Here is a 24,954-nt window from a genome sequence, read left to right as displayed (position 1 = left end):
TAATCTGGAGGCACATGAATACGGGCCTACCAGTATAGGGAATGGAATTCCAACAATCTTCTTCACATTTAAACATAGGGTGTTCACTTACATAATTTTTTGACACAGCTCAAATAGAACTACCTTGTCTTCAGATATCTAGGCAATCTCTTGGGAAATTCATCATAGGCTCCTATTCACAAATAGGAGAAGCTCAAAAACTGAATGAATGAGCAACCGAACTAGCTTATGGCTGAAATTTCCTATAGTGAGAATCTCTTTTCAAGGAACCCTTTTAATTCTCAACATAGTCTCATTGTAAAGGCATCATTGACAGCTACATACTCCTCATAGTTCCTTAGCAGTTGCAGATGTGGGTAAAATTCATAGACTTTGGTGTGCTTGTCATAATTTGGGATGCTAAGAAGCCTAAGCCGCAAGAGGTGGGTTTCCAAAGCTAAAATTAAGAAAGATGACATGTAGAACTGCATAAATCCTTTAGCCCACCGCAACCACAAAGAAAGTTCATCACAGATGATCTGTGCCCAATCGATCTTCATATCCTCAGAACAAATTGCTTGCACTAGGAAAAAGTGGTGTTCAATGAACTCCAAAATCTCCTCTCTTCCTTTCAGTCTAAGGAGAAGTGTGAGGATATCCATAATCTCTAGCTTTAGATTTGTACCAAATAGAGTCTTTGGCATCTTGCTCTTCTTTAAGCGGGCAATCTGGAACCAGGTCCTCTGTATGTCTTCCCGTCTGAGGGTTTTATTCTCATTAAACATGGATGCAGAGGACCCAAAATCAATATCACAATATTTCTCTTGCATAGGGATGCCAAACTCTGATTGCATTAGTGCCTTTTGCCTTTTTGATCGATAAGGGAATGGACTAGTCTAGAAATAGAATCTGCCTTGTTTCTAGATTATATCTTTCTATGCACTATTTTACTAACTTAGGTGCATGAACTACCATTAGAAATTTGGTTGCTTCTATTAATTTTCTCACTTTGAGTTTCAAATTATTTGGGTGAATGGGTTGGGAATTTAGAATTCCATGTAGGTCACCCAGATCGTAGAATTTGAAGGATGTATCTGTAAAATCGTTTAGCTCACTCTCCAAGCCAAATAATTGTTTGTAACTAACAGCTCTGATTAAGAAAGAGGACATGTAAAATTGCTTGAATAGGAAAGAGGACATGTAGAACTGCTTAAGGATCTATCTGTAAAATCTTTTAGCTCGCTCTTCAAGCCAAATCTGATTAGGAAGCCCAGGCCACAAGAGGTGGGTTTCCAAAACATAGATTAAGAAAGAGGACATGTAGAACTGCTTGAATCCTTTAGCCTCCCATGTATGTCACCCAGATCATAGAATTTGAAGGATGTATCTGTAAAATCTTTTAGCTCACTCTCCAAGCCAAATAATTGTTTGTAACTAACAACTCTGATTGTCATTCTCTATAATTTCTTAGGATGCAGTTCTTCATAAATAGTCATTAAATATACTTGTAGAAACTAATTACTTGCAAATCCAATGAAATAGCTTTAGGAACTAGAATTTTGGAGCCACATGAACAAAATTAAGTTTGGCCAACGATTATAATGGTTGGATTTACATTTAATTCCATGAGTAACAACTATTTAAACTTTTTGTTTATTCGCACATAAAATACTAAGTTCTTCAAAGCACTCTTACTTTACTTAAAGTAAAGTGATATAACTAAAAGTCATTAAACAACACAAATACTTAGCTTTGTGGGAAGTGCCTCACTTAGCTTCAGAATCTAGCATGTAGATATTCTTAACAATATTAACATATGCGGGAGAGAAAGAAACACTTAGCTTTTTCACAAAGTTATTTTCCTTCTATTCGGAATCATAGCATGGGAATTGATCCTTTTGCTAGCTTGCGCACTTCATTCTTCCACTTTCCACCAAAGGCTTTTAACACTGTATTTCCATCATAATGGGTTCACATCTCCAACACTTACTTCTTCATAAGTATGTTTTGGGAATCTCCGAAGGATATTCAAATTTTTGGGTAACTTGAGTTTCTATTCTCAAAGCCCCACAAGAAGTAGGTATTTTTGCTGCCTTGGGATGGAAGACTCATTTCTCATCAACATTTTGTCAACTGAGGCAAAGAAAAAAAAACATTCAACTTTATCCTTCAATCTGTTGGCTTCGAAGTTAACTCTCGAGCATGCCTTATTGGTTATGAGCCTTTAAATGGTTCTTTGAACATTATGCTCACATTACCTAATCATTTGAATTGAGATTTGGCTCTCGTTCATAAAACCTCAGAAATAAAATCATTTCCATAACTATACAGTAGAAGAACCATAAACCTATATTTCCTCACAGCACTTGATCTCATCTCTACAAATTTGAATGAGACTTACCCTGACTTCCATCTATAGCTTCGTAAATCCTTGGGCATTGGCAAAATCAAATTCACAACCTTTTAATCAATCCACGGCTTTAACCCTTGAATTCGCACTTGGTGTAGTTCGCAAAAGGGGAAAATCAATCGAAAGCTTGGAATCCGTGGGATATAGAATAATAAAGCAATATTTTTAGATAGTAAAATGTAGAACACTTACTTCTCATCAAGAGGAAACTAGATCACACCCTGACCATGCCTAAATCACCTAAACCCCAAGCACATCGGAAAAATAGGAAACCCGCTAAGAAAGACTAGGTAAATATATTGCAAAGGGAGACTTGGAAAATAAAGTAAGCAGAGTACTTCGGGAAAGATGAGAAGTAAGTGACCTAAAACAGACTTAGACATCTCTCACTCATTTAAACCAATAACCTCAAGATTTGGTTGATCTTAATTTTTCTAGGGATTTAAATAAAATTTTCAATGGAAAAATATCAAAAATAAAATGTCTTGAACTATCTTGAAAGCTTCAGAAAAGTTTCTTGAAAGTGGAAATCCTTGAAGCCGCTTTGGAAGAGGCGATGGAAGTGATGTTTGCAGTTGAGGAACAACCATCTTTTGATACTCACTGGTTTTTCGAAACCATCATCTACTCAGGTGCTCAAATTAGAATCCAACATAATCGTCTCACAGTCATCAAAACCATGGACCTCACATTTTAGGCTCTGACACATTTCCAATCAGTCATTAAGGCGAAAGAATAAGTAATACAAGCAGTGTCTTGTAGTTTTGAATGTGAGAGAGGGCTTTCTTGCTCAACTATAGTTGAACCCACTTATAGTACGGTGTTGAAGTGACCGATTTTGTGCGAGCACAGTTGCTTGAATCCGGAGGCAGGTCTGTGAAGGCTATTGTGAGCATTGGTGATAAAAGTTTCAGTGCTCACAACGACCAAAAGATTCACATATGGAGAAAGGCAAAAATAATTGGGATGCTACCCAAGGTAAAGGATCGGCTTTAGAACTCTGTTAATCCCAGAAATTGCGTTCCCGTCCATCGGCATCATAAGGCTCTGTGGATCAAACACGATATAATTCCTTCCTTGGCTGTGAACGAAGAACAAGGTGTATTGCATTCCAGTTCATGGAGGATGTTAGACTGGAAATGTGTTAAGAGTCCATTCATGTTCATCACAACATCGTGAATTTTTTAGTCATCGGACTCGCCCGATGGGTTACTCTTCACCGGTTCTACAAAATGTACAGTTAGAGTATGGCTGAATAAAAGGCATGTCCTCACCCAGACTCGAGATCCACAACAATGTGCTATAAAAGGGGTTATCGTAAGTCTAGAATCATTGCAAAGCTCCCCACACTTTCCATGATCTAATTCTACTACCAAGTGAAGAGTTTTTGTTTCAAGAGATGTAGCACTGATGATGGTTTTTAAAGATGGGCTCCAAATAGATCCATTGAATCTGAGCTTTCTTTAAGAGGAATAATTGTAGGATACTCAAGTGCAAAGACAATCATTCATACCTGTTGGTGTTTTGAACCCTAATTTTAAACTTGAAAATCCAGTCTTCCTAATGGTCTTTCCTTGGTTTTCTTTGATTCTCCTTCGATTTATATTGAAAATATTGTGTAAAGTTATATTGTGGACGGAAGGTTTCGAATTAATTTCATCACAATGAACCAAAATATTCAATCCCAAGGTTCAAGGCTTTCCTTTGTAATTTTGGGACCATATTGAGCTAGGTTCAAAGTGGTTCTGAACCACTTTGTACTCATTGAAAAAGGTTTGATGGTTTAGAGGTTCAACAAGTTCAGTGGTTCCATGATGCGGTTTCAAGTTGTAATTTCCAGTCCAAAATTGGTCTAGAATTTGTTGATTTAAAAAGTGGTTGCCTGTCTAAGGGTAAACTTTCCATGATCTGAGTATCACAGTTCAAGCTCAGGTTCAAGATTTTGAAGGTTCAGAATGTGCAGTTTCATGTTGGCATTTTTTGATTGATATCAAAACTAAAGACTTGAGTTTAGTCTCTTTTATTTTTTAACTTCCTGCAAGCATTTTGAATCACTAGTAACACACAAAAATGGAATGATTTCTAGTTGAATGAAAGTTTCATTGTTTTGAAGATGGTGTGCTCTGAAATGATCTTTTTGTTGATATATGTGTGGATTAAGGTTGAGTAGTGGAATCATATTCTATTACTGATTACATTTATTGCAAAAGTTTTCTTGTGCTTAGTCGTTTCTTAATCTATCTAAATGCATATGCGAGTGGAGGGACTATGGATTTCCATTGCCAAATGTGCAAATTGTTTCATTCCATTTGTGTTATAGTTATTTGCCCCCTATCTAAGAATAGTGAGGGTAATCTTCGCTTTCAGGTTTAAAAGCATTTCTTACTCTCATTCTTTGCATATCTAATCGAGCAGTTCTACCTTGTAAAATTCAAAGGGCACTTGCACAATCCAATGGCAAAGCAACCAAACTATTGGTAGTTTTTTGTGTCTTCATTGTTTGGCAAATAAGGGTTATTTTGGAAGTTTTGTGTGAAGATGAATCTGTTTACTAACAATAACAAAGTTGGAAAACAACAATTCTCCATTAAACAAATCCCATGGTTATGAATAAGACATAAAAGCTAATTATTTACTCCATTTCTCTTAATCTTGAAGTAGTCACATCCCTATAATAATTTGCACAATAACTAGGGGAAATAAGGTAGTTACCACACGTGTGTATTGTCGCCATGTCCAAATCCCTAATTGTCGTTGCCTTTCCCCCAAATTACCGCCATAAAAAACCCAAAAAATGATTGCACATGTACTAATAGTTGATCATTTTGTAGTTTTCTTGGTTTTTGATTGGTCCATTTGTGCAAAAAGTATTATAGTGGCTACTGCGGAGGTCTTAGTGGTAGGCATCTGCCAAGCCTTTTAAAATAGCAGTTTTAGACCACCTCGCACTCTAGGAGTTCCACAAAGAGCTCTATAAATGCACAAAAGTTGAAAGGTTAGCTTCAAGCTCTTCACTCACCCACAATGGTTCACCGAAAAAATCAATAAATTTTGATATACTAATTAGGAATTGTATGTATGCAAAATTAGTTTGGGTGACTACTAGGTTGTTTCCCCTATGCAAACCCCAATAAAGTTCACTTAGGGATTCACAACAGGAATGTGGTATTTTTAGTCATGTTAGAGTGTTGTTTGATTTAAAAAAATTGATAGGCGCTATAATGAAGGCATGTGTTGCATTTCCTTGAACTTGTTTTATGATAGCTTGTGCAAACCATGTTCAGGTGATCCATTAACAACAATCATAAAATGATCAATACAACTACATGTAACAACAAACATTTGGCTCAATATTAGTACTATGTAAATGATGGTGTTTAACACAAATAGGCATGAGTCTCCTTTATGTAATTAAGACTGCTTACAATGCAAAACATCTCTTTATTTTTACCTGATAGACAATCGAGCCTAATATGTCATTGAACTAGTATGACTCAATGGGTTGAGCGTGAATGACATTATCTCTTTTTATTTTAGCATCCAAAGGTAGGAACCCATAATAGTAAATGGTAACAAAAACAAAAGCTCAATTCACATACAAGATAATCAACGATGTAGAGAAGGTTATGTGTTTTGTTATGAAATCTAAATAAATAATAAATCAAAATTATTATAAAATATATTAGTCAATTATAATTTAATGAGGAGAATAAATTCTTTATATTTCGTTTACTTGAGTTTACAAGCTCACCAATTCAATTCAAATGAATTAATTAGGAAAGTAACCTTAATCAATTAAGATAAATTAAAAAATAACTTTAAATCAACCAAATAGATTGTTTAAAATATAATTTAGAAAAAAATGTTACTTGATAAAAAAAAAAAGTTGAACATATTTTATTCCCCAGTTAAATATCTTATTTTTCAATTTAACTAGGTGTCATCTCCATATGTACAAATATTTACCACTTGATGGTAAAGTTCAAGTAGTGAATAAAATATTTTAGGATTCACATATTTACTATTTCTATTGTTCAATATTATCTAAAACTCATTATGATGAGCTAATTAAATTTGCATCACTTTGGTGGAGAATTTTGGTTCACCATTATATTTCTACATTAAAGTGACAATCAATTCATCTAAATAGTCAATATGACATGCATTTTACAAATGAAAAATATAATACTGAAAAGTGAAAAAATGTTGGGGAAGGAGGAGGTTGATTTTAACCCAAATAATGTGAGTGCAACTCTACCTCTAGTTAAAATAAGGAGATTTTCCACTAGATCAAAACATTCAAGTAAAACAAGCCCCATATACAATATAATTACTACAAAATATAGCATACGGAAGACAAAATTTTGGAAATTGAATTATTTAAATGCTAAAATATATACTCTCAACAAAACCTTGCACCTTCAATTGCTGACATAGCTCTTGTTTTTCTAATGTATATATGAATGATTATTTATTTTTAAAATATATAAAACTATTTTATTTCAATTTGAGTGGCTCATACATCAGATCTTATAAAAGGCAGATTTCTAGGAAGCGTACCCCTATTGTGAGGCAATATTTCCTAGAGTGTGGATATATGAAAATATGAAACTCATTGATATATGTAAATATGAAACCAATCAAATATATTTTGAAAGGTTTTGAATTTAAACAAAATAATAAAACATCAATACACTAAGATAGTAACATTATATTTATATTATAAATTAGAAATTAATTTTAATGATAGTCAAATATCAGTAGTTAACATAAATTGTTTTTGAAATTATTTATTAAAAAAAATACAAAAACATTACATTTAAACTAGAATGGTGATTTCTAAACTATTAAACTACTATAGCTTATGACAAATACAAGCCATTATGTGGCACTTGTTATTGTTTCATATCAGCCTAGTGCAAGCTAAATTGTAATTCAACCTCCTACTATTTCTAAATTATATATTTCTGACTAGGTTTTTCTCCTTCAAATTAGAAAGTTTTTCTAGAATACTTGTCATTTCATATTGTTCATTATTTTATGTTTTATTGTTTTTCTTTATTTCTAATAAAAGCTAAATTGTATTCCAGTATCCTAATCTTTCTAGTATAACATTCTGGGGTTTTCCTCCTTCAAGTTGGAAGATTTTTCTAAAATACTTGCATCTTACTATTCATTATTTAATGTTTTATTGTTCATCTTTAGTTCTCATGGAAAACATTTCATGATGGTCAATTTGCAAATAAAGTTTTAAGTAAAACTAGGGCCAGTTCATCTTCATGCTTGTTCATCAAGACGAAGAGGCTTGACTACTTGGAAGTACTGTCGTTTGGAGGAATTTTCACCTACAAGTGTATTTCTCCAACATACAGTGATGATGGTCTCCACTGATGCTTCTTTCCATTTTCCCATCATTTTTTCTCTGTTCTTATGTACTTGAAAATTGCACAACCATATGTATTTGTAAAGGAAGGAATGTTGCTTACAATCACATGACATCAACTGACCAAATACCCAAGAAATAGCATGCAAAACATAACGTAAGTCATCTCTCAATAGGGAGCATATCAACCTGCTATCTGAACACAGAATGCATTTGAGAGTAAGGTTTATCATTTTTATAATATAATAGACGATGATTCCATTATTTGATGAAGAAAAAATGTTAACTTTGGTTGGAGGACATCAATAAAGAACATGTGTACTCTACACATCTCTTGAAACCAAGTGTACATTTGAGAGTAAGATATAGACGATGATTCCACTACTTGATGAAGCAAAAAATGTTAACTTTGGCTAGAGCACATCAGTAAAGAACATGTGTACTCTACACGTCTCTTGAAACCAAGTGTGCATTTGAGAGTAAGATATAGACAATGATTCAATTATAATTGATGAAGCAAAAATGTTAACTTTGGTTGGAGCACATCAGTAAAGAACATGTACTCTACACCTCTCTTGAAACCAGGGGTTTATTACAGAAGAGGGCTAGTTAAAGGTTGTTGAAAGGATTGTGGAAGTTGCTAGTAACACAAAACATGTATTAGACTAATCAACATGATTACTGAGTACAACATTTAACTTGCAAAAATTCCATACCTCCAAAGCTAATTGTAAGTAGAATTTGTTGTTTTTTATTCTTTTATTATAAGCTAATTGTAAATAATGTTTCTTTTTTTCTTTTTTCTTTTTTAAAAACAAGGGAGGGAGAGTGACTGCCTCTCCCCATAGACTGACTTCGCCTTTTATAGGGCACCCACATCCCATCCCTATTCAATATGGTATTGGGATCAACTACCTACTATTGTTCACTCATGACAGAGATGTTACAACTATTATCTTATTATTTTAAAATATATGGTATAAAGGAAATATGTTTTCATTGTTTGTAAAGTATCCATTGTTGTATGAAGTGTGAAGTACAAAACGGACCTGAGTGTTTGGTGAATGTAAGCAATCCAAGAAGTTTGATTGATAAGACAGAGGAAGAGGAAGTACTATTCATTTCTATTACTCTGCAAGAAATAATACAAAGGTCATTTGGACAATATATTCATTGGTCTTAACCTTGAAGTTGTTTGGGCAGTGGGTCCAACTGTCTTCCACAATTCCTAACAAAATTGGCACAACTCCTAATAGAGACATATATACTGAATGCATTCATAGACTCTTAACAAGGTCCATCCTCTAACAAGGAACATTTATATTAATACATCATCTTGTGGGTACCATCCCTGTCAGAGTTTTCCCTCTAAACAAGGGTTTCCGTAGTTAACATATCTGGTGTTATTGTGTACAAGTATTTTGTTGTGATTTTTAATTACATTCCTTGTATGGTTAAATTTGTTTAAGGTTGATAACTGTGATAACAATTGGATAATTGATTCACCCCCTCCCCCTCTCCCTCTCCTTAATTATGTTGGTGGACTATATATTCTAACACAAGTAACTTGACTCACCAACTCGACTCATTACTCTGATCAAAATATAGTGGTTGAGCACTAACTTTAGACTGAAATTTTAAAATGACTAGTTTATTTGGAATTCTCCCTTCAGAGAGAAAATCTTAAGTAATTGAGCACTCTTAACTGCCTCCTCCAAATTACATGTGAAATTTTGAAATTACTCCATTTCTTTGTCAATAAGTTGTCAATAAGTTTGACTTAAACATATACAACTGAATTTTGATAACAATACCACAATTCAACTTCCTGTGAAAAATATCCGCTATTTATCAGCATAGCAATTGTAGAAAACAACAGCACTGTTGTAGCACACCTACTACATTTCATTCGATCATGAATAGATAGCATTAATACTAACAACCTTTGAACTCGTAACTATGAGAGCAATATTGTTTAAAATATTGTGAATTGAAATCAACATTGGTATTATAACTAATGGAACTTTCTAAACTACTCACCCTTTCCTCTAATTACAATAGTGAAAAAATTCGAGAACTATAGACTACAATCATAAGATTCAGATAAAATTCAATTAGGGTAAAAAAAAAAAAATTTAAATATATTAAATTTAACTTATATAAATTTACTTATTTTTTAAATATAAGTAACATATGCACAAAATTGCCAAGATAGTTTGACATTGTTAAATAATTTAACTAAATAACTCAATATTGTTTTTAAATAAAATAATATTATTATAAATAGCCAGTATTATATTTAATATCATAAAATTAAGATGAAATTTGTAAAGGGTAAAAATTAACTGAAATTGGAACTTTATTGATGAAATTTGGCGTATCCTGTGAATTAGCTGATAGAAATGTGCAATACAAACGTTGAAGATCAACTCCAAACCCCAAACACCTCTGAATGTAGTCACTGTCCATAAATTACTAAGATCACCTCAATCAGACACTAAATAGAAAGGTGCAATCTAAACAGAGAAAAATCCAATATAAACAGTGAAGACAGTAGGCTGACGAGCCATCGACCACTGGAAATGGTCAATTAAAAACATGCATCTCATTACAACTTCACAGTTCAAACCAGCAATCTCATCGTTCACTTTAATCAAAAACCTATTTCAATATCGACCAGACAGGTATGGGGTCGTTAACTTTAATCAAACCTATTTAGACTTATAGACAGCTATGGGGTTCTGATATCACAGAGGAGGTGGGCTTGAAGTCACTGCATGCGAATGAAATCCAACATATACCTAAAAGTGTGAAGCTATTCAATTCTACTATTATTTCGTCTATGTACAGGAAGCAGCAAAACTGGAACAGGTACTTAAAGGAAGCAGCGTAACTGTGATACTGAAGAATGTGCGAGGAAAGAAAAATATCCAAGACAATGTTAACCGTTATTCACATTCTTCATTATACCCGCCAATGACATATATTTCGAAGTTCCCTTGATTTTCTGATATACAGTTCAAACTAGAAACAGTTCCTCTGATGATGAAAATTCAGTACCAAGAGGACCCTGCTTTGCTTCCAAAAGAATTAAGCTTCAAACAAAAATGATAAGAGAAATTACTATCGTAAAATCATTTGCCACCAAGAAAAATAATTAAACAATCATTCAGAGTTGATGATATTTACCAGACAGCTATGAGGTTGTTTACTTTACTTGAACCAATTTAGAAAATTACCAGACAGATGGGTTTGATGACTTTATTAACCAAACCTATTTAGATAGTTAACAGACAGATGGAGGTGGTGGTTTGAAGGCACTGCATGTGAATGAAAGCCAATACATGCCTAATAGAGTGATGCTAATCAATTCTACTATCATTTAGCATATGTAAAGGAAGAAGCGTATCTGTAACAGTAACTGAAGCCTGTACGAGGAAAGAAACCACATCCAAAACAATATTTGCTGTTGTGTCACATTCTTCGTTGTACCTGCCGACCCTTTATTTTCTGATATATAATTCAAACTAGACACAGTTCCTCTAATGGTGCCAATTCAATAGCAAGAGGACCCTGATTTGCCTCCAAACGAATTCCGCTTCAACCAATTATGATAAGAGAAATTAATGACAAAACCATTGGCAAGCAAGAAAATATTATTATACAATCATTCAGAGCTGTTAATATTCACAGTTTAAATGTAAAAGAGAAGACTTTCCGTAGAATCAAATTACACTTTCCATAGTTGTTGACTTGATTCACCTATCATTGAAACTGATTCGCTACACATTCAAAAATAGAGAGGGACCTTCCTCTGCAAATGGCCTTTGCATTCAGCAAGCATTAAAAAATGAGGGCAACTAACTTATCATACAAGAGAGTAACTTTGGTAGAACAGCATATACAGAAAAAAAGGCTTTTAACCCATTCAAAAATCAATGGACCTGTTCATTTACATTCCAAAGAAATCTGATCTTGCCATGAAATTTTCCTCTTCTCTGGCATTGCCGTAACAAACTCACTGGGTTTTGTTCTGAATATAGATGTCTTAAGCGCGCTAACCAGTCCAACGCTGTCATTGACCAGCTTCCTCTCGGTAGGATACTCAGAAGCGCTCGTCCTAATTGGCTCCCAGATTGCAGGTACTTTGGTTGAAACCAAAAGGCTCTGCGAATGTAAGGTATGGAGAAAATAATTATTGAAATTATTCCTTCAAAGCATGCCCTTCAAACAAAACGTTGATAAGAGAAAAACGCTTACATTCTTAGGAGACGCAGTAGAAGTTTCTGGCGCAATCGCTCGAGACATAGTTTTACCACTGTGGGCTGTTGTCTGGGGACTGGACGAAACAGCCTTATTTTCTCTGAGATTAGGAGGATCTTGCTTCAGCTTCTTCAGCCGCCTTCTCAAAAACCTGCAATACGAAAGAGGCAAAAACTTCAAAAGAATCCTAGGTTTCGTTATAAGAATCCAAAATAGAGAAGAACAAGAAAAAAAAACCTATCATGGGTTTAGACGGTAAATATATCACCAAATTCCATAGAACATTACAAACCTAGGGTTCAAACGACAAACCTCACAGAAAAATCTGCTAGACGAAACCGTAACTACGCATCGAAGAGAACACTAAGAAAGATGAGGTTTCAAATAGTAACTAAAATATAGCCTAGCTAGGGTTCATAGGCAAATCTTACAGCAAAACCGATTTAGAGGAATCTGTAACTGCGCGTCGAAAAGAACAGATATTAAAGAAAAGGCTGCAAATACTAACTCAAAATAACCTAACTAGGGTCCATAAGGCAAATCTCACACCAAACTTCATAAAAAACAAGAGGAGAAATAACCTAGCTAGGGTTGATAGGACAAATTTCACAGCAAAACCCATTGGAGGAAACCGTAAAAGAGCCGAAGAGAAAATTATTAAAAGCGAGGTTGCAAATACTAACTTGACTTCTGCTAACAGGGTCGCCTTCCTCATCTTTGTTTTGTTAACCCGATCCTTCATCGACACAAATTCCTGCAATTACAAAAAAACTCGTAAAGGCTTTAAGAATCCAAACCCTAGAGACGGCATCCGACCAAAATCAACCAGCGATGGCTTCCATCAAAGAAAAACACACAAGAAATTGCAGATCCGAGGGTTTGAAAACCTTACATCTTGAAGCTGAAGATAATCCTGCATAAGATTGGCATGCTTGGCATCCATACTACGGGGAATCACGGGCTCGAACGCCGCTCGTTTCCTCGACATCCTCTTCGGCCACCTCAATCGCTGGATCAAATCACCCTTCACAAACCCTAGCGAGCAATGAAACTTCACAAGGCTCAAAAAAAGACAGGCGGGGAAGAAGATACGGGATCGATAAATCCGTCGGAGAGATAATACGTTTCTGGCGGACAGAGATAAAGTCTAAGAAAAGGAGAGCCGGGCAGGGCAGCGCAGGAGAAGGAACCGTAACAGAGAGAAGACAGGCGGGCAGGCGGGCAGGTAGGGGAAGAACAGTAAGTAGACGGGGAGAAAGAAGATGCCATTGATTGGATATAATGCAAAACGTGGGTATCGCGGGTAAGGCGGTTTGGGTTGAATAGTGGGCAAAACCAAAACAAAACCAATCTGGTCTTCCATCTGACCTTAACTGGAGCTGAATAGAGATGCCCCCACATATTCCCACTTCCATTACAGTTGTATTAATCTCGTCTTCTCCTTTTTTTTGTTTGTTTCACTGGGTTTTTCGCATTCACCGGCTATTACAAAATGCCGATCGGGGAAATCTTTTTCTTTCGGAACGGACGCAACGGCGAGATATATAAAAACTTTCACGTTTGTCGCAGTCCAAGAAATTGCAGGCGGCGAATTGAATTGTGAGAAGTTTCTCCGTTCAACGGCTCTGATTTACCCTGTGAGATGTCTGGTCAGAGCATAGGGCTTGTTTAATTTGGAGTGGGGCTGATGAACACTTATTTTTAGTCATGTCCAAAACAAAGAAACCACCATTAGTGAGGTCAAAGCCCATTTGTAAACCCCTGGTTAAGAAAAGAAAAGAAGGGAGTATAAAATAGTACAACTACGGAGGTAGCGTTCTAGTGCAGACTGCAGTCATGGGGAAGAGCATATTTGTTGTGTCTACTTAATATACAGCAGATAATACCTACAACATCGTTGAATACAGGACTCCTCGGCTGAAACATAAAATCAAATGCATACCCTAGGTAGACAGTGATGTTCTTACGTTTCTTGCAGGACTAGGTATCAAAAGAAATCATGAACCCGGATTCCGCTTGGAAGATGGTACACCACCAACTCTATTATTCCAGATGATCTCTTCCTACATGATGGAGGGTTGAGAGAGAGTAGGATTGTCTTTTGAAGTTAGGAGGTTGTGGTAGGTTGTATATATCTTGCTTCAATTCTTGAGGAAGATAATTAGGCCAGCTTATATTATTTTTTACATAAACTAGGGTAAGTTGCAATTCATTCTTGTACAACTTACACTTCTTTCATTCTTATAATCTATCTTCATCACAATGTTGTGCTTTTTAATTATTTAAGATTTTTTTCCTATATAAATTATTTATTTAGAGAGAATTGTTTGGTTGTAGGCAGAATTGAAAATTAGAATTGAAAGTGGGAATAGGAATGGAAATAGAAAATGGCAATCTCAATCTCGTTTGGTTCACCTAGAATTTGATTGGGGATATGTTAATTCCTTGTTTGGTTGTACAAAATTAGAATTGGAATAAGGTTAAATTTGTTTGTTTGCTTTTTTGTTTTTTAAAATATTTTATTTGTTTTAATTTATTTATTTTTGAGTTAATTTTTTCAATAATTTATTACTAAAATTAGAACCACCATAATCAATAGTGTGATTATAACCATTAGAACACTATTAATTCTACTTTGAAATGTGATTTTGGCTTTCACCATGGAACCAATCTCCCTGGCAGCAACCTCTCGAACCATGCACATCTTGCAATCATTCCTTTCATCTTTTGTATATTTTTATGCGGTTGATGTAGATGGGCCATCATTGGCCCACCGAAAGAATTTGCAGCAATTGTCCCCCTGCATTCCAAAACTACATTATTGTTTGCCACAATAATTTAGTTATTACTTCAGGAGACCAATATTGGGCACATTTATAGAGAGGGGAATAAGGAGGCAGATGCTCTGGCCAAAATAGGGGCAGAAGATAAAGATTTTATAACAACTAACATGGTTTAAGGGCATAACTTAAGATACACTAGATTCTCATTAAGCTATAAATTTATATTCTAAGAGATAAGAAAAGATGAAACTGATCATTAAGAAAAGCATTAAAGATAGAAATAACTATTCTCCTTTGTTAGAACATTCCTAATATTCTATGATAAGTATGGGTTGCCTATCAGACTTTACCTAATTCCCTCTATAGTTAGTATTATTTATAGTCTATCCTTAGTTTTATTATATTCTAAACTTTTTGAATCATGTCCTCAATGCTTGACCTATGACCCTTGGTCATATTATCTTATCTCTTCAAGCCTCATACAGGTTTAGATAGCAGTTTGCTTTATCATTTTATCCGTTGGGTTGTGTCACCTCTTGATTGGTTGGTCTGCATGAATCTTGGGATGTCTTCTTTCTTCTTTACTCATTTGCTAAGTGAGTAGGCTCTTCAACATGTGGGCCCCACTCAGATCGTGGTGAGGGGCCCTTTCTCTTTGTTTGCTCTTGTCCTTTATTTATCTTTTTCCTTCTCATGTTGTCGTCCACCATTTTCCTTGGTCATATTTTGTCTTTGCTCCTTCTGGGGCTTCTTTGTTCCCCTTGGTTCCTTTTATCTCATATTTTATGCCTAATTTGCATTAGTGGGGCCTTATCCTTATTTTCCTCCCTTTGTTCTTTTCTTGTTGATTCATTTTTGTCTTTATTTTTGTTTGTTATCTTCTCCCTCCTTTCTTTGTTATTTGCCTTGGTAGTAGTAGTTTTATTTTTTATTTTCTTTTATTTTCTTTTTTGGTGTAATTCCTTTATTCCCCTTATGTCCCTGTAGCTCTATATTGTTCTTGTAGTTTCTCTATTTCTTCTTTTGATCTTCTTTCAACCTCTTTCTATTGCATCTTCAATAAGTTGGATGGCTCAAGGAAATAATTAAAACATCAAAGCATCTTAATAAACATGTCCAATAATGAAACTCCATTGAGAAAGAGGTTACAAAGTGAATTAGCTAAGTAATTCTTATATCTAAAAAGGAAAGAGATTACATTTTGATTGAAGAGAGAAATGAACCTTTCAACATATCAGTAGAGAAATCAAAGTATAATTAAGAGAACCTTTAAATAAGCCTAAACCCTCTAAGTATCATAAGATGATTAATCAATATACTACGCAGAAAGGAAACCAATTGTTAAAAGACTGGATAATTAATATCTAAAATCTAGTTTGGCTCATGAAAGGGTCAAGTAAGATACAATATGTAAAGATAGATAGGATCAAATGCCCAAGATGGTAGCCCAAACAATCATAAAACCGAATCAATAGTAATAGTGAAATGAAGGATTAAATGATAAATAACTCACATCAAAACTAATAAATGATCAAAATCTTAATATAAATATATCATCATGAGGAATAGACTAGTACCCAATAGTAAACTTGCATTATGAATCAAATCTCATAAACAAATCCTAAAAGTAATGTAAAGTTATTTACAAGTCAATTAAAATATAAGCTATATACAACTCTATTAAATATAATTCTGCCTGACAACACTTGAGAATGGTAAAAGAAATGTTTTATGGAAAATTCACAACATAAAAGCTATAATAAACAAACCAAGGGGTACTTCAGGTCAACATATTGACAAGCTTTCAGAGGTATTGGAACTGTTGAAGAGGTTAAAAATTCTTATGAAAAAGATTCCACAGATTGAAGCCAAAAATAGGGTGTTAGAGAAGGCTAATAGTAATAATCTGAAGAAGGTGACAAGCTTGGAGGCCAAGGTGAATAATATGGAAAAGATGATAAAGAAAATGATTGATAATAATAGTAATGCTTTAAAGACTATGGCAAATAATGTGAGTAGTCTCCTCAATAAGCATGAGCAAGATAAAGGACAGGATTCCCCTACTGTTGTTGAGAACCAGGGACCTAGTAAACACACTTGGGCTCATTCTAAGAAGAATGAGGAGAAGAACAAGATGGAAGAGGTGAAGGCCGTTGCAGAGAATATGCACATCTTGGCAGACTAGGATGCTGACCTGCTGAAGACTGTGTAGTTGTTTGGGTGCTGGTTTTTTGTTGTTCCTTTGCTGTCTTTTCAACTCTATTTCTGGTTGGCCTCCTATTTTTCTATTTTTCTGTGCTCTTTTTGAGGCCTGTTATTTAGTGAACTATGATTTTAGACTTAGATAGTAGCTTTATGCTTTTTTCTCTAGACTTTTGGTTACTTTGTAAAAGGTTTCGGGTCCTTTACAACCTATTTTTACTTAATCAAAACAAACCAAGGGGCAAAAAATCCTTTTAATCTCAGATGAAGAGATTAAATGGAGATTGTAAACTTCAAGCTTGTTGAAGGATTCATAAATATGACAATAAGACAAAAGTCAAACTAAAACAAATATATTTCATTAAAGTTTCGTAACGTAACAAAAAAATTTATATTAATCTATCTAACCTTATTTTCAAAGAATTAATTTCTCTATATTAATATTAAGTTTTCAAAGAAATGATTTCTCTATTATGTATTGTAAAAGATCTCTGCTAACAATGATCTTGCCAAGATAAGTCATTTTGCAGTTATCTATAAATCAAGCAAAAAAGGAGAGGAAGCCAAAACCAAGGAAACAAATTGAATAGATCATTTGAAACAAGCGAGAAGATTAGAAGAAATACCAATAAAGGATAATGCATGGAACCATGTGTAATTATTAGTAATTTTGATATAGAACTCTTGTAATTTGTAAAGGAAGGTATGCCTTCCTGAATCTTCCCAATATTAAAGGAAGAAACAATGTAAGGGAGGGTATGCCCTCTCAATGTCCATTGACAAAATCAAAGGCAAATGTATCTACATGTCACAGGACATTAATATATCCCAGGCTAAACTGGGGGTTTTCTTCCATGTTCTTTTCTACTTAGTGCTTGCACCTTGAACAAGGATAAAACATTTGAAAGTATTTTTTAATACAATATAATATACAGAGCATTATGCCTTTTATCGATCAATAAAGAAAAGAAAAAAATGTTATTACATAAAAATAAACATAGACAAAAAAATTAGTAACAACATTTTGTCTATTTGGACAATATAAAATTTTATGCCCAGGATTAGTCTCTGTGTGTGAGGTCTTCATTAAAACAAGGCCAACACCACAATCATGCATTGGCAAAGTTACCAAAGCCATCAATCCCTATATAAATAACGAACAAAATAATGAGAGCGAATTTGAAAAACAAATAAATTTCAATAGTTTGTGATTTGAATCATTTTAACAATTTAGGGGACAATACCAAAATAATAAATATTGTTTTTATGAGTGCATAATAAACCATATGACAACTTTTATTCATTTATAGTATTAAATGAAATTTCATACAATTGTGGACAATCTCGAAGCGAGATGTATGCCTACAAATCAATCAAATTTGGACAAACTCGTGGAGGAGTTGTGTGTTCGAGCTCATAAAAGTTGGGCTATCTCGTGAATGAGATGTATGCCTATGAACTCTATGGGAGTTGGGCAATCTCGTGGTTGAGATGTCTGACCATGAACTCCCTATTGATAAAAATTGGAAACCTCAGCAAATAAGTTGTCTCTACATATCATTCTCTGCTATTGTTGAATTCAACTTGAGCCTCTTTATACATCTTCATGGAAGTTGAAAGGTCACTTTATCTATATCTTCATTAGAAATTGAATGGACAATTCCAAATTGAAAAGTCATTAGAATTAATATAATATGCATGTTCAATTCTGATCATTCCTCCCTTCTTACGAGGTAATGGGCCCCATTGCCTTATCACCTTCTACATGATATACACTAAATTATAATTCTACCATGTAGCTTGAAATATGGATATACCGAGATAAGTCCATGTATGGAGGTACCCTCTAAGTTGTCATGATCTCGATCACTTTAAGAAGAGATCATGGAAAAATCATCTTCCCTTAATGTATTTGCTAGCTTCCAATAGAAAAGTCTTGCACTAGACTATCAAACTTTGCATCTTTACTAAAGTCATTTATCATTTGACATCCAAAGGCCACAATAAATAAATTGGCTTTAATCTGCATACCCTCAATGTTGAAGAATAGCTCCTTAAGCCACTTGTAATATAATTTGGCACGGAAGATGCAATGGGAGAATAAGAAGATAAATAAGGCAGATCTCTTAAATCTCACTTTTGGATCTATTCCTCATGTCAATTACTTTCCAGGGAAAATCAGGTCTCCTCTTTGAAGGATACATTGTGTTTTGTGTTATTTGAATAGAGGTCCACAAAAATACATCCTATAGAGTCATCGGACGAAGAAAATGTTTACATGGCAAAATTAGCAGAGCAAGTAGAGTGTTATGAATACATGGTGGAGTTCATGGACGCAGTTGTCGAGACCATTGACAAGACATTGTATGTCATTGGAGAACGTGATGATAGGGAGGGAAAAGTTGTGCAATAAGAAGTTGTAGACCGCATGGAGAAATGTATCGTGTGTTCAATGAGCTAGTGCAATAGAAGAAGACCATAAGGCTATGGACGACGTCAATCACCTTACTAAGGTCACTCTTGATCACAATTGTTCTCACGATCTCCTGGTTATTGGTCTACATCTTTTTGAGGTGGACACCATTCACCTCTCAGAGCCAAAGTCTTTCTCCTATTCAGAGGTCTTACTCTTCACATCACTCTTAAGATGGCAAGAGGGGATCAACTGGCAATGGCCATCATGATTCTATATCTCAATCTCGTTCACCAGGAAGAGTTTTACAATCCCCTGTGGCACCTAGAAGATGTTGACATTCAAATTCTCCTCATTCAAACTCAAGATCACTTTTTGGTTCCCACTCAAGGTCTACTAATTTATCAATCCAATTTGTATCTGATCTTATATACGAAGTTCATAGGCAAACATCTCAACCACGAGATTTCCCAACTCCTATAGAGTTCATGGACATACATCTCATTCATGGGATAGCCAACTTTTATGAGCTCAAACACACAACTCCTTCATGATTTTATCCAAATTTGATTGATTTGCAAGCATACATCTCATTTATGAGATTGTCCACAATTGTATGAAATTTTATTTAATACTATAAATGAATAGAAGTTGTCATATGGTTTATTATGCACTTATAATACCAATATATATTATTTTGGTATTGTCCTCTAAATTGCTAAAATGATTCAAATCAATTGTATCAGAGCCAAGTTTGAGAATTTCCATCTGCATGTGTCAGTTTTCTCCATATGAAGTTTGTTTCTTGGTCTGCAGAAGAAGATCAAATATCTAACCAAAATGTAAGATACAATGGAAAAGGAAGATCAACGATTAAATATTGTGATTAAAGATAAATTCCATTGAATCTTGATGCATAGAGATGCCAATTGGATTGGAGGAGAAAAGTGTTATATCTCTAAGAGATGTTGATGTAGCCAAACTATAAATCAATTCATTTAGCAATAGTAGACCTTCATGATCCTATGATGCTTCAACTTCCAAAATCTTGCTTTTGGATATGTTCTTTGTGTCAATTACTTTCTAGGGAAAATCGGGTCTCCTCTTTGAAAGATACATTGTGTTTTGTGTTATTTAAATAGAGGTCCACAAAAATGCCTCCCATAGAGTCATCACATGAAGAAAATGTTTACATGGCAAAATTAGTAGAGTAGGCAGAGCGTTATGAAGAAATGGTGGAGTTCATGGATGCAACTGTCAAGACCATTGACAAGACATTGTACATCATTGGAGAATGTGATGATAGGGAGGGAGAAGGTACGCAACAAGAAGTTGTAGACTGCATGGAGAAATGTACCGTGTGTATGATGAGCTAGTGCAATAGAAGAAGACCACGAAAGCTATGGACGATGTCAATCACCTTACTAAGGTCGCTCTCAATCACAATCGCACTCACAGTCTCTTGGTTATCAGTCTACATCTTTTTGAGGTGGACACCATTCATCTCTTAGAGTCAGAGTCTTTCTTCTATTTAGAGGTCTTACACTTCACATCGCTCTTGAGATAGCAAGAGGGGATCAACTGGCAATGGGCATCATGATTTTATATCTTGATCTCACTTACCGGGATGAGTTTCACAATGCCCCATGACACCTAGAAGACGTCGGCATTCAAATTCTCCTTGTTCAAACTCAAGAGCACTTTCTGGTTCATGCTCAAGCACTGCTAACTTATCACCTTCCTGATGACATAATGCTTCAACTTCTGAGATCTTCCTTATTTATCTTTGTTCTCACATTGCATCTTCCATGCCAAATTATATTACAAGTGGCTTAAGGAGCTATTCTTCAACATCAAGGGTATGCAGATTAAAGCCAATTTATTTATTATAGTCTTTGGATGTCACATGATAAATGACTTCAATAAAGATGCAAAGTTTGATAGTCTAGTGCAAGATTTTTCTATTGGAAGCCAGAGAATACATTAAGGGAAGATGATGGTTCCATTATTTCTTCTTAAAGTGATCAAGATCATGACAACTCATAGGATATCTCCATACATGAACTTATCTCGGTATATCTATATTTCAAGCTACATGGTAGAATTATAATTTAGTGTATATCATGCAAAAGGTGATAAGGCAATAGGGCCCATTGCCTCATAAGAGAGGAGGAATGATAAAATAGAACATGCATATTATATTAAATCATATTATATTAATTCTAATGACTTTTCAATTTGGAATTGTCCATTCAATTTCTAGTGAAGATATAGATAAAGTGAACTTTCAACTTCCATGAAGATGTATAAAGAGGCTCAAGTCAAATTTAACTATAGCTGAGAAGGATATGGACATACATCTCATTTGCTAAGATTGCCAATTTGTATCAGATCTTATACATGGAGTTCATGGGAAGACATCTCAACCATGGGATTGCCTAACTCCTATAGAGTTCATGGGCATACATCTCATTCACAGGATAGCCCAACTTTTATGAGCTTGGACACACAAGTCCTCCACGTGTTTGTCCAAATTTGATTGATTCGCAAGCATACATCTCAATTATGAGATTGTCCACAATTGTATGAAATTTTATTTAATATTATGAATGAATAGAAGTCTTCATATGGTTTATTATGCACTTACAATACCAATATTTATTATTTTGGTATTATCCTCTGAATTGCTAAAATGATTCAGATTCTCCTCCAATCCAACTGGTGTCTCTATGCATCAGGATTCAATGGAATTCATTTTTAATCACAATATTTAACTATTGATCTTCCTTTTCCATTGTATCTTACATTTTGGTTGGATATTTGATCTTCTTCTACAAACCATGAAACAAACTCCACACGTGATCAAACTTGGGTTTGATACCACTAATCTGAATCATTTTAGCAATTCAGAGGACAATACTGAAATAATAGACATTGGTATTATAAGTGCATAATAAACTATATGACAACTTTTATTCATTTATAATATTAAATAAAATTCCATACAATAGTGGACAATCTTGTAAGTGAAATGTATGCCTGCAAATCAACCAAAATTGGACAAAATCATGGAGGAGTTGTGGGTCCAAGCTCATAAAAGTTGGGCTATCTTGTGAATGAGATGTATGTCCATGAACTCTATGGGAGTTGGGAAATCTCATGGTTGAGATGTCTACACATGAACTCCCTATTGATACAAACTGACAACCTCAACAAATGAGTTGTCCCTACATATCATTCTCCACTATTGTTGAATTCAACTTGAGTCTCTTTACACATCTTCATGGAAGTTAATAAGTTGTTTTATCTATATCTTCATCAGAAATTGAATGGACAATTCCAAATTGAAAAGTCATTAGAATTAATATAATATGATTTAATATAATATGCATGTTCAATTCTAATAAGTTTGTCAATAACATTTATGAATATATAGTTAGCACCAAAATGCTAGGAACATCAAGAAGACCCCAGTGACAACTTCCAAATTTGATTCACATATAATAATAATTTAATGGGAATCAATCCTACAACACCCAAATCTCTATTAGAGAATAACAATTGTCCTATCACAACACCAGGGAGTCTATGTATTTCCATTTAGAATACAAAGTAAAAGAATACCATAAACTACACATACAACTCTATTCTACTAAACTTTATTCTTCAATAGCAAAAAATGCACAAAACAACCTTTAAACTAACAAATATCACATTGGCTATCAAAATATGGTAACATGATTCAAAGCAACAAATATCCCCAAACACTACTCATTTCACTCTTGATATGCAATAATAATGTTTGAATAATTAAGAAGACAACATGAAAATATTATAAGCAACAATCCAAAATGCAACACAATAACCCATCATGGACCACACAAAAAATATGTGAATGGAAACCAAACTAAGGAGTAATATTATCAGCTAGTTTATGAGTATTTAAGATACCTATGCTAGTTTATGAGTATTCTAATAGGGATAACATTAGTAATTAATAACATTGATAACATTAGTAATTAATACCTTCTTAGCAACAAAATATTGATAACATTAGTAATTAATGGACATCCATAACTATAGAACAATTCATCAAGAGGATGAAAAAGAAGAGATAAGCATACAAAAACCTTATGATAATAGGGTAAAACAATCAACATATCTTTAAATCCAAATAGCAAAAATCAGAAAATAGAATAAAATGTCTAAGAACGTAAAGATTAATGACTTTGGAACACAATCAGTTCCATCCGACAAAGCCTCCTATACACATAACATTCCATCCTTTGTCATGCCCCTGCACTGAGAGAAGGTTTTCTTCACCAACATAATATATAAGAGTGATAAACAGGAAAAAAAAATGATCAGTCTATCTACTAATCATTGATCAAGACTTGTTCAAGGTTGTAATGAACAATAATGATGGCTAGCAATGTTCAAGGCACTAAAAATAACAATCAAGCATTCTCAAGGGGTGCAATGATGCCTAATTGTGATCTAAAAAATATTAATTAAATGATAATAGGGTAAAACAATCAACATATCTTTAAATCCAAATAGCAAAAATCAGAAAACAGAATAAAATGTCTAAGAACGTAAAGATTAATGACATTGGAACACAGTTAGTTCCATCCGACAAAGCCTCCTATACACATAACATTCCTTCCTTTGTCATGCCCCTGCACTGAGAGAAGGTTTTCTTCACCAACATAAGAGATAAGAGTGATAAACAGGAAAAAAAATGATCAGTTTATCTACTAATCATTGATCAAGACTTGTTCAAGGTTGTAATGAACAATAATGATGGCTAGCAATGTTCAAGGCACTAAAAATAACAATCAAGCATTCTCAAGGGGTGCAATGATGCCTAATTGTGATCTAAAAAATATTAATTAAATTGTTTTGAAGGGGTGTAATGCCCAACTCAGGAACCCAAAAGCAATAAACCTAATATGTTGCAAAGTTTACTAAACTATTTTATTTATTTTTTAGTTTAAACAACATCAAAGTAACAATAATGTGGAAGCAATATATACATACACGTCACGATCATGTAATCAATTACAAATACAGTTTCAATTCCTCAAGGGTTCCTTCATGTTGAGTCACATTTAAGAAAGTTTTATTAATAAGTTTAAGTCTCAATTACAATGTCCATAATCATAAAATGAATAAACACATACATAAACATATAAGCGAATGCATAAGTACAACTAATAATATGAAAGCACATCTAATGAATAACATCCACTACACATGTCATAGGGTATGTAAAAATAGATACAAGCACATCAATATATAATACAATATCCCTTAGGATCTCAAAACACATCATACATAGATACATCAAATGAATAGAAGTCTTCAAGATAAGAGGAAGAATGATAATGGTACCACTGAATCAAGGAGCATCCAACATCTATTAATCTAAGGGGGACCCAAATGGTAAGAATACACTACCTCCCGACCATGTGGTCACCTAATCAGGCTCCCACTCCCACCGTGTAGGAGAGATAATGTA

General features: G+C 34.2%; 1 protein-coding gene across 1 annotated transcript; it reads right to left on the bottom strand.

Moving 5' to 3' along the window:
- Positions 1–11,410: 11,410 nt before the first annotated feature.
- Positions 11,411–14,104, bottom strand: LOC149532778 (uncharacterized). The gene is made up of 4 exons (XM_089804770.1): positions 12,928–14,104; positions 12,719–12,789; positions 12,033–12,186; positions 11,411–11,939 (listed from the first exon to the last, which is right to left on the bottom strand). Exons 1-4 carry the CDS (start codon positions 13,021–13,023, stop codon positions 11,721–11,723), a joined length of 540 nt encoding a protein of 179 aa, XP_089660896.1. The 5' UTR covers positions 13,024–14,104; the 3' UTR covers positions 11,411–11,720.
- Positions 14,105–24,954: the final 10,850 nt, after the last annotated feature.

Source organism: Cupressus sempervirens, chromosome 10 (assembly GCF_028749045.1).
Source record: "Cupressus sempervirens isolate cs-2001-9-10 chromosome 10, ASM2874904v1, whole genome shotgun sequence".
Classification (NCBI taxonomy): Eukaryota; Viridiplantae; Streptophyta; class Pinopsida; order Cupressales; family Cupressaceae; genus Cupressus; species Cupressus sempervirens.
Note: the sequence above shows the minus strand (reverse complement) of the source record. Positions and strands in the feature narration are given on the sequence as shown.

What these genes read in the sequence shown, in the direction of transcription:
- LOC149532778 (XM_089804770.1), bottom strand. Translation starts at nt 13,023, where the DNA reads ATGTCGAGGAAACGAGCGGCGTTCGAGCCCGTGATTCCCCGTAGTATG. An exon ending in ATTATCTTCAGCTTCAAGAT is followed by an intron (nt 12,790 to 12,927) that starts GTAAGGTTTTCA and finishes TTGTAATTGCAG; the next exon opens with GAATTTGTGTCGATGAAGGA. An exon ending in CTACTGCGTCTCCTAAGAAT is followed by an intron (nt 11,940 to 12,032) that starts GTAAGCGTTTTT and finishes TTACATTCGCAG; the next exon opens with AGCCTTTTGGTTTCAACCAA.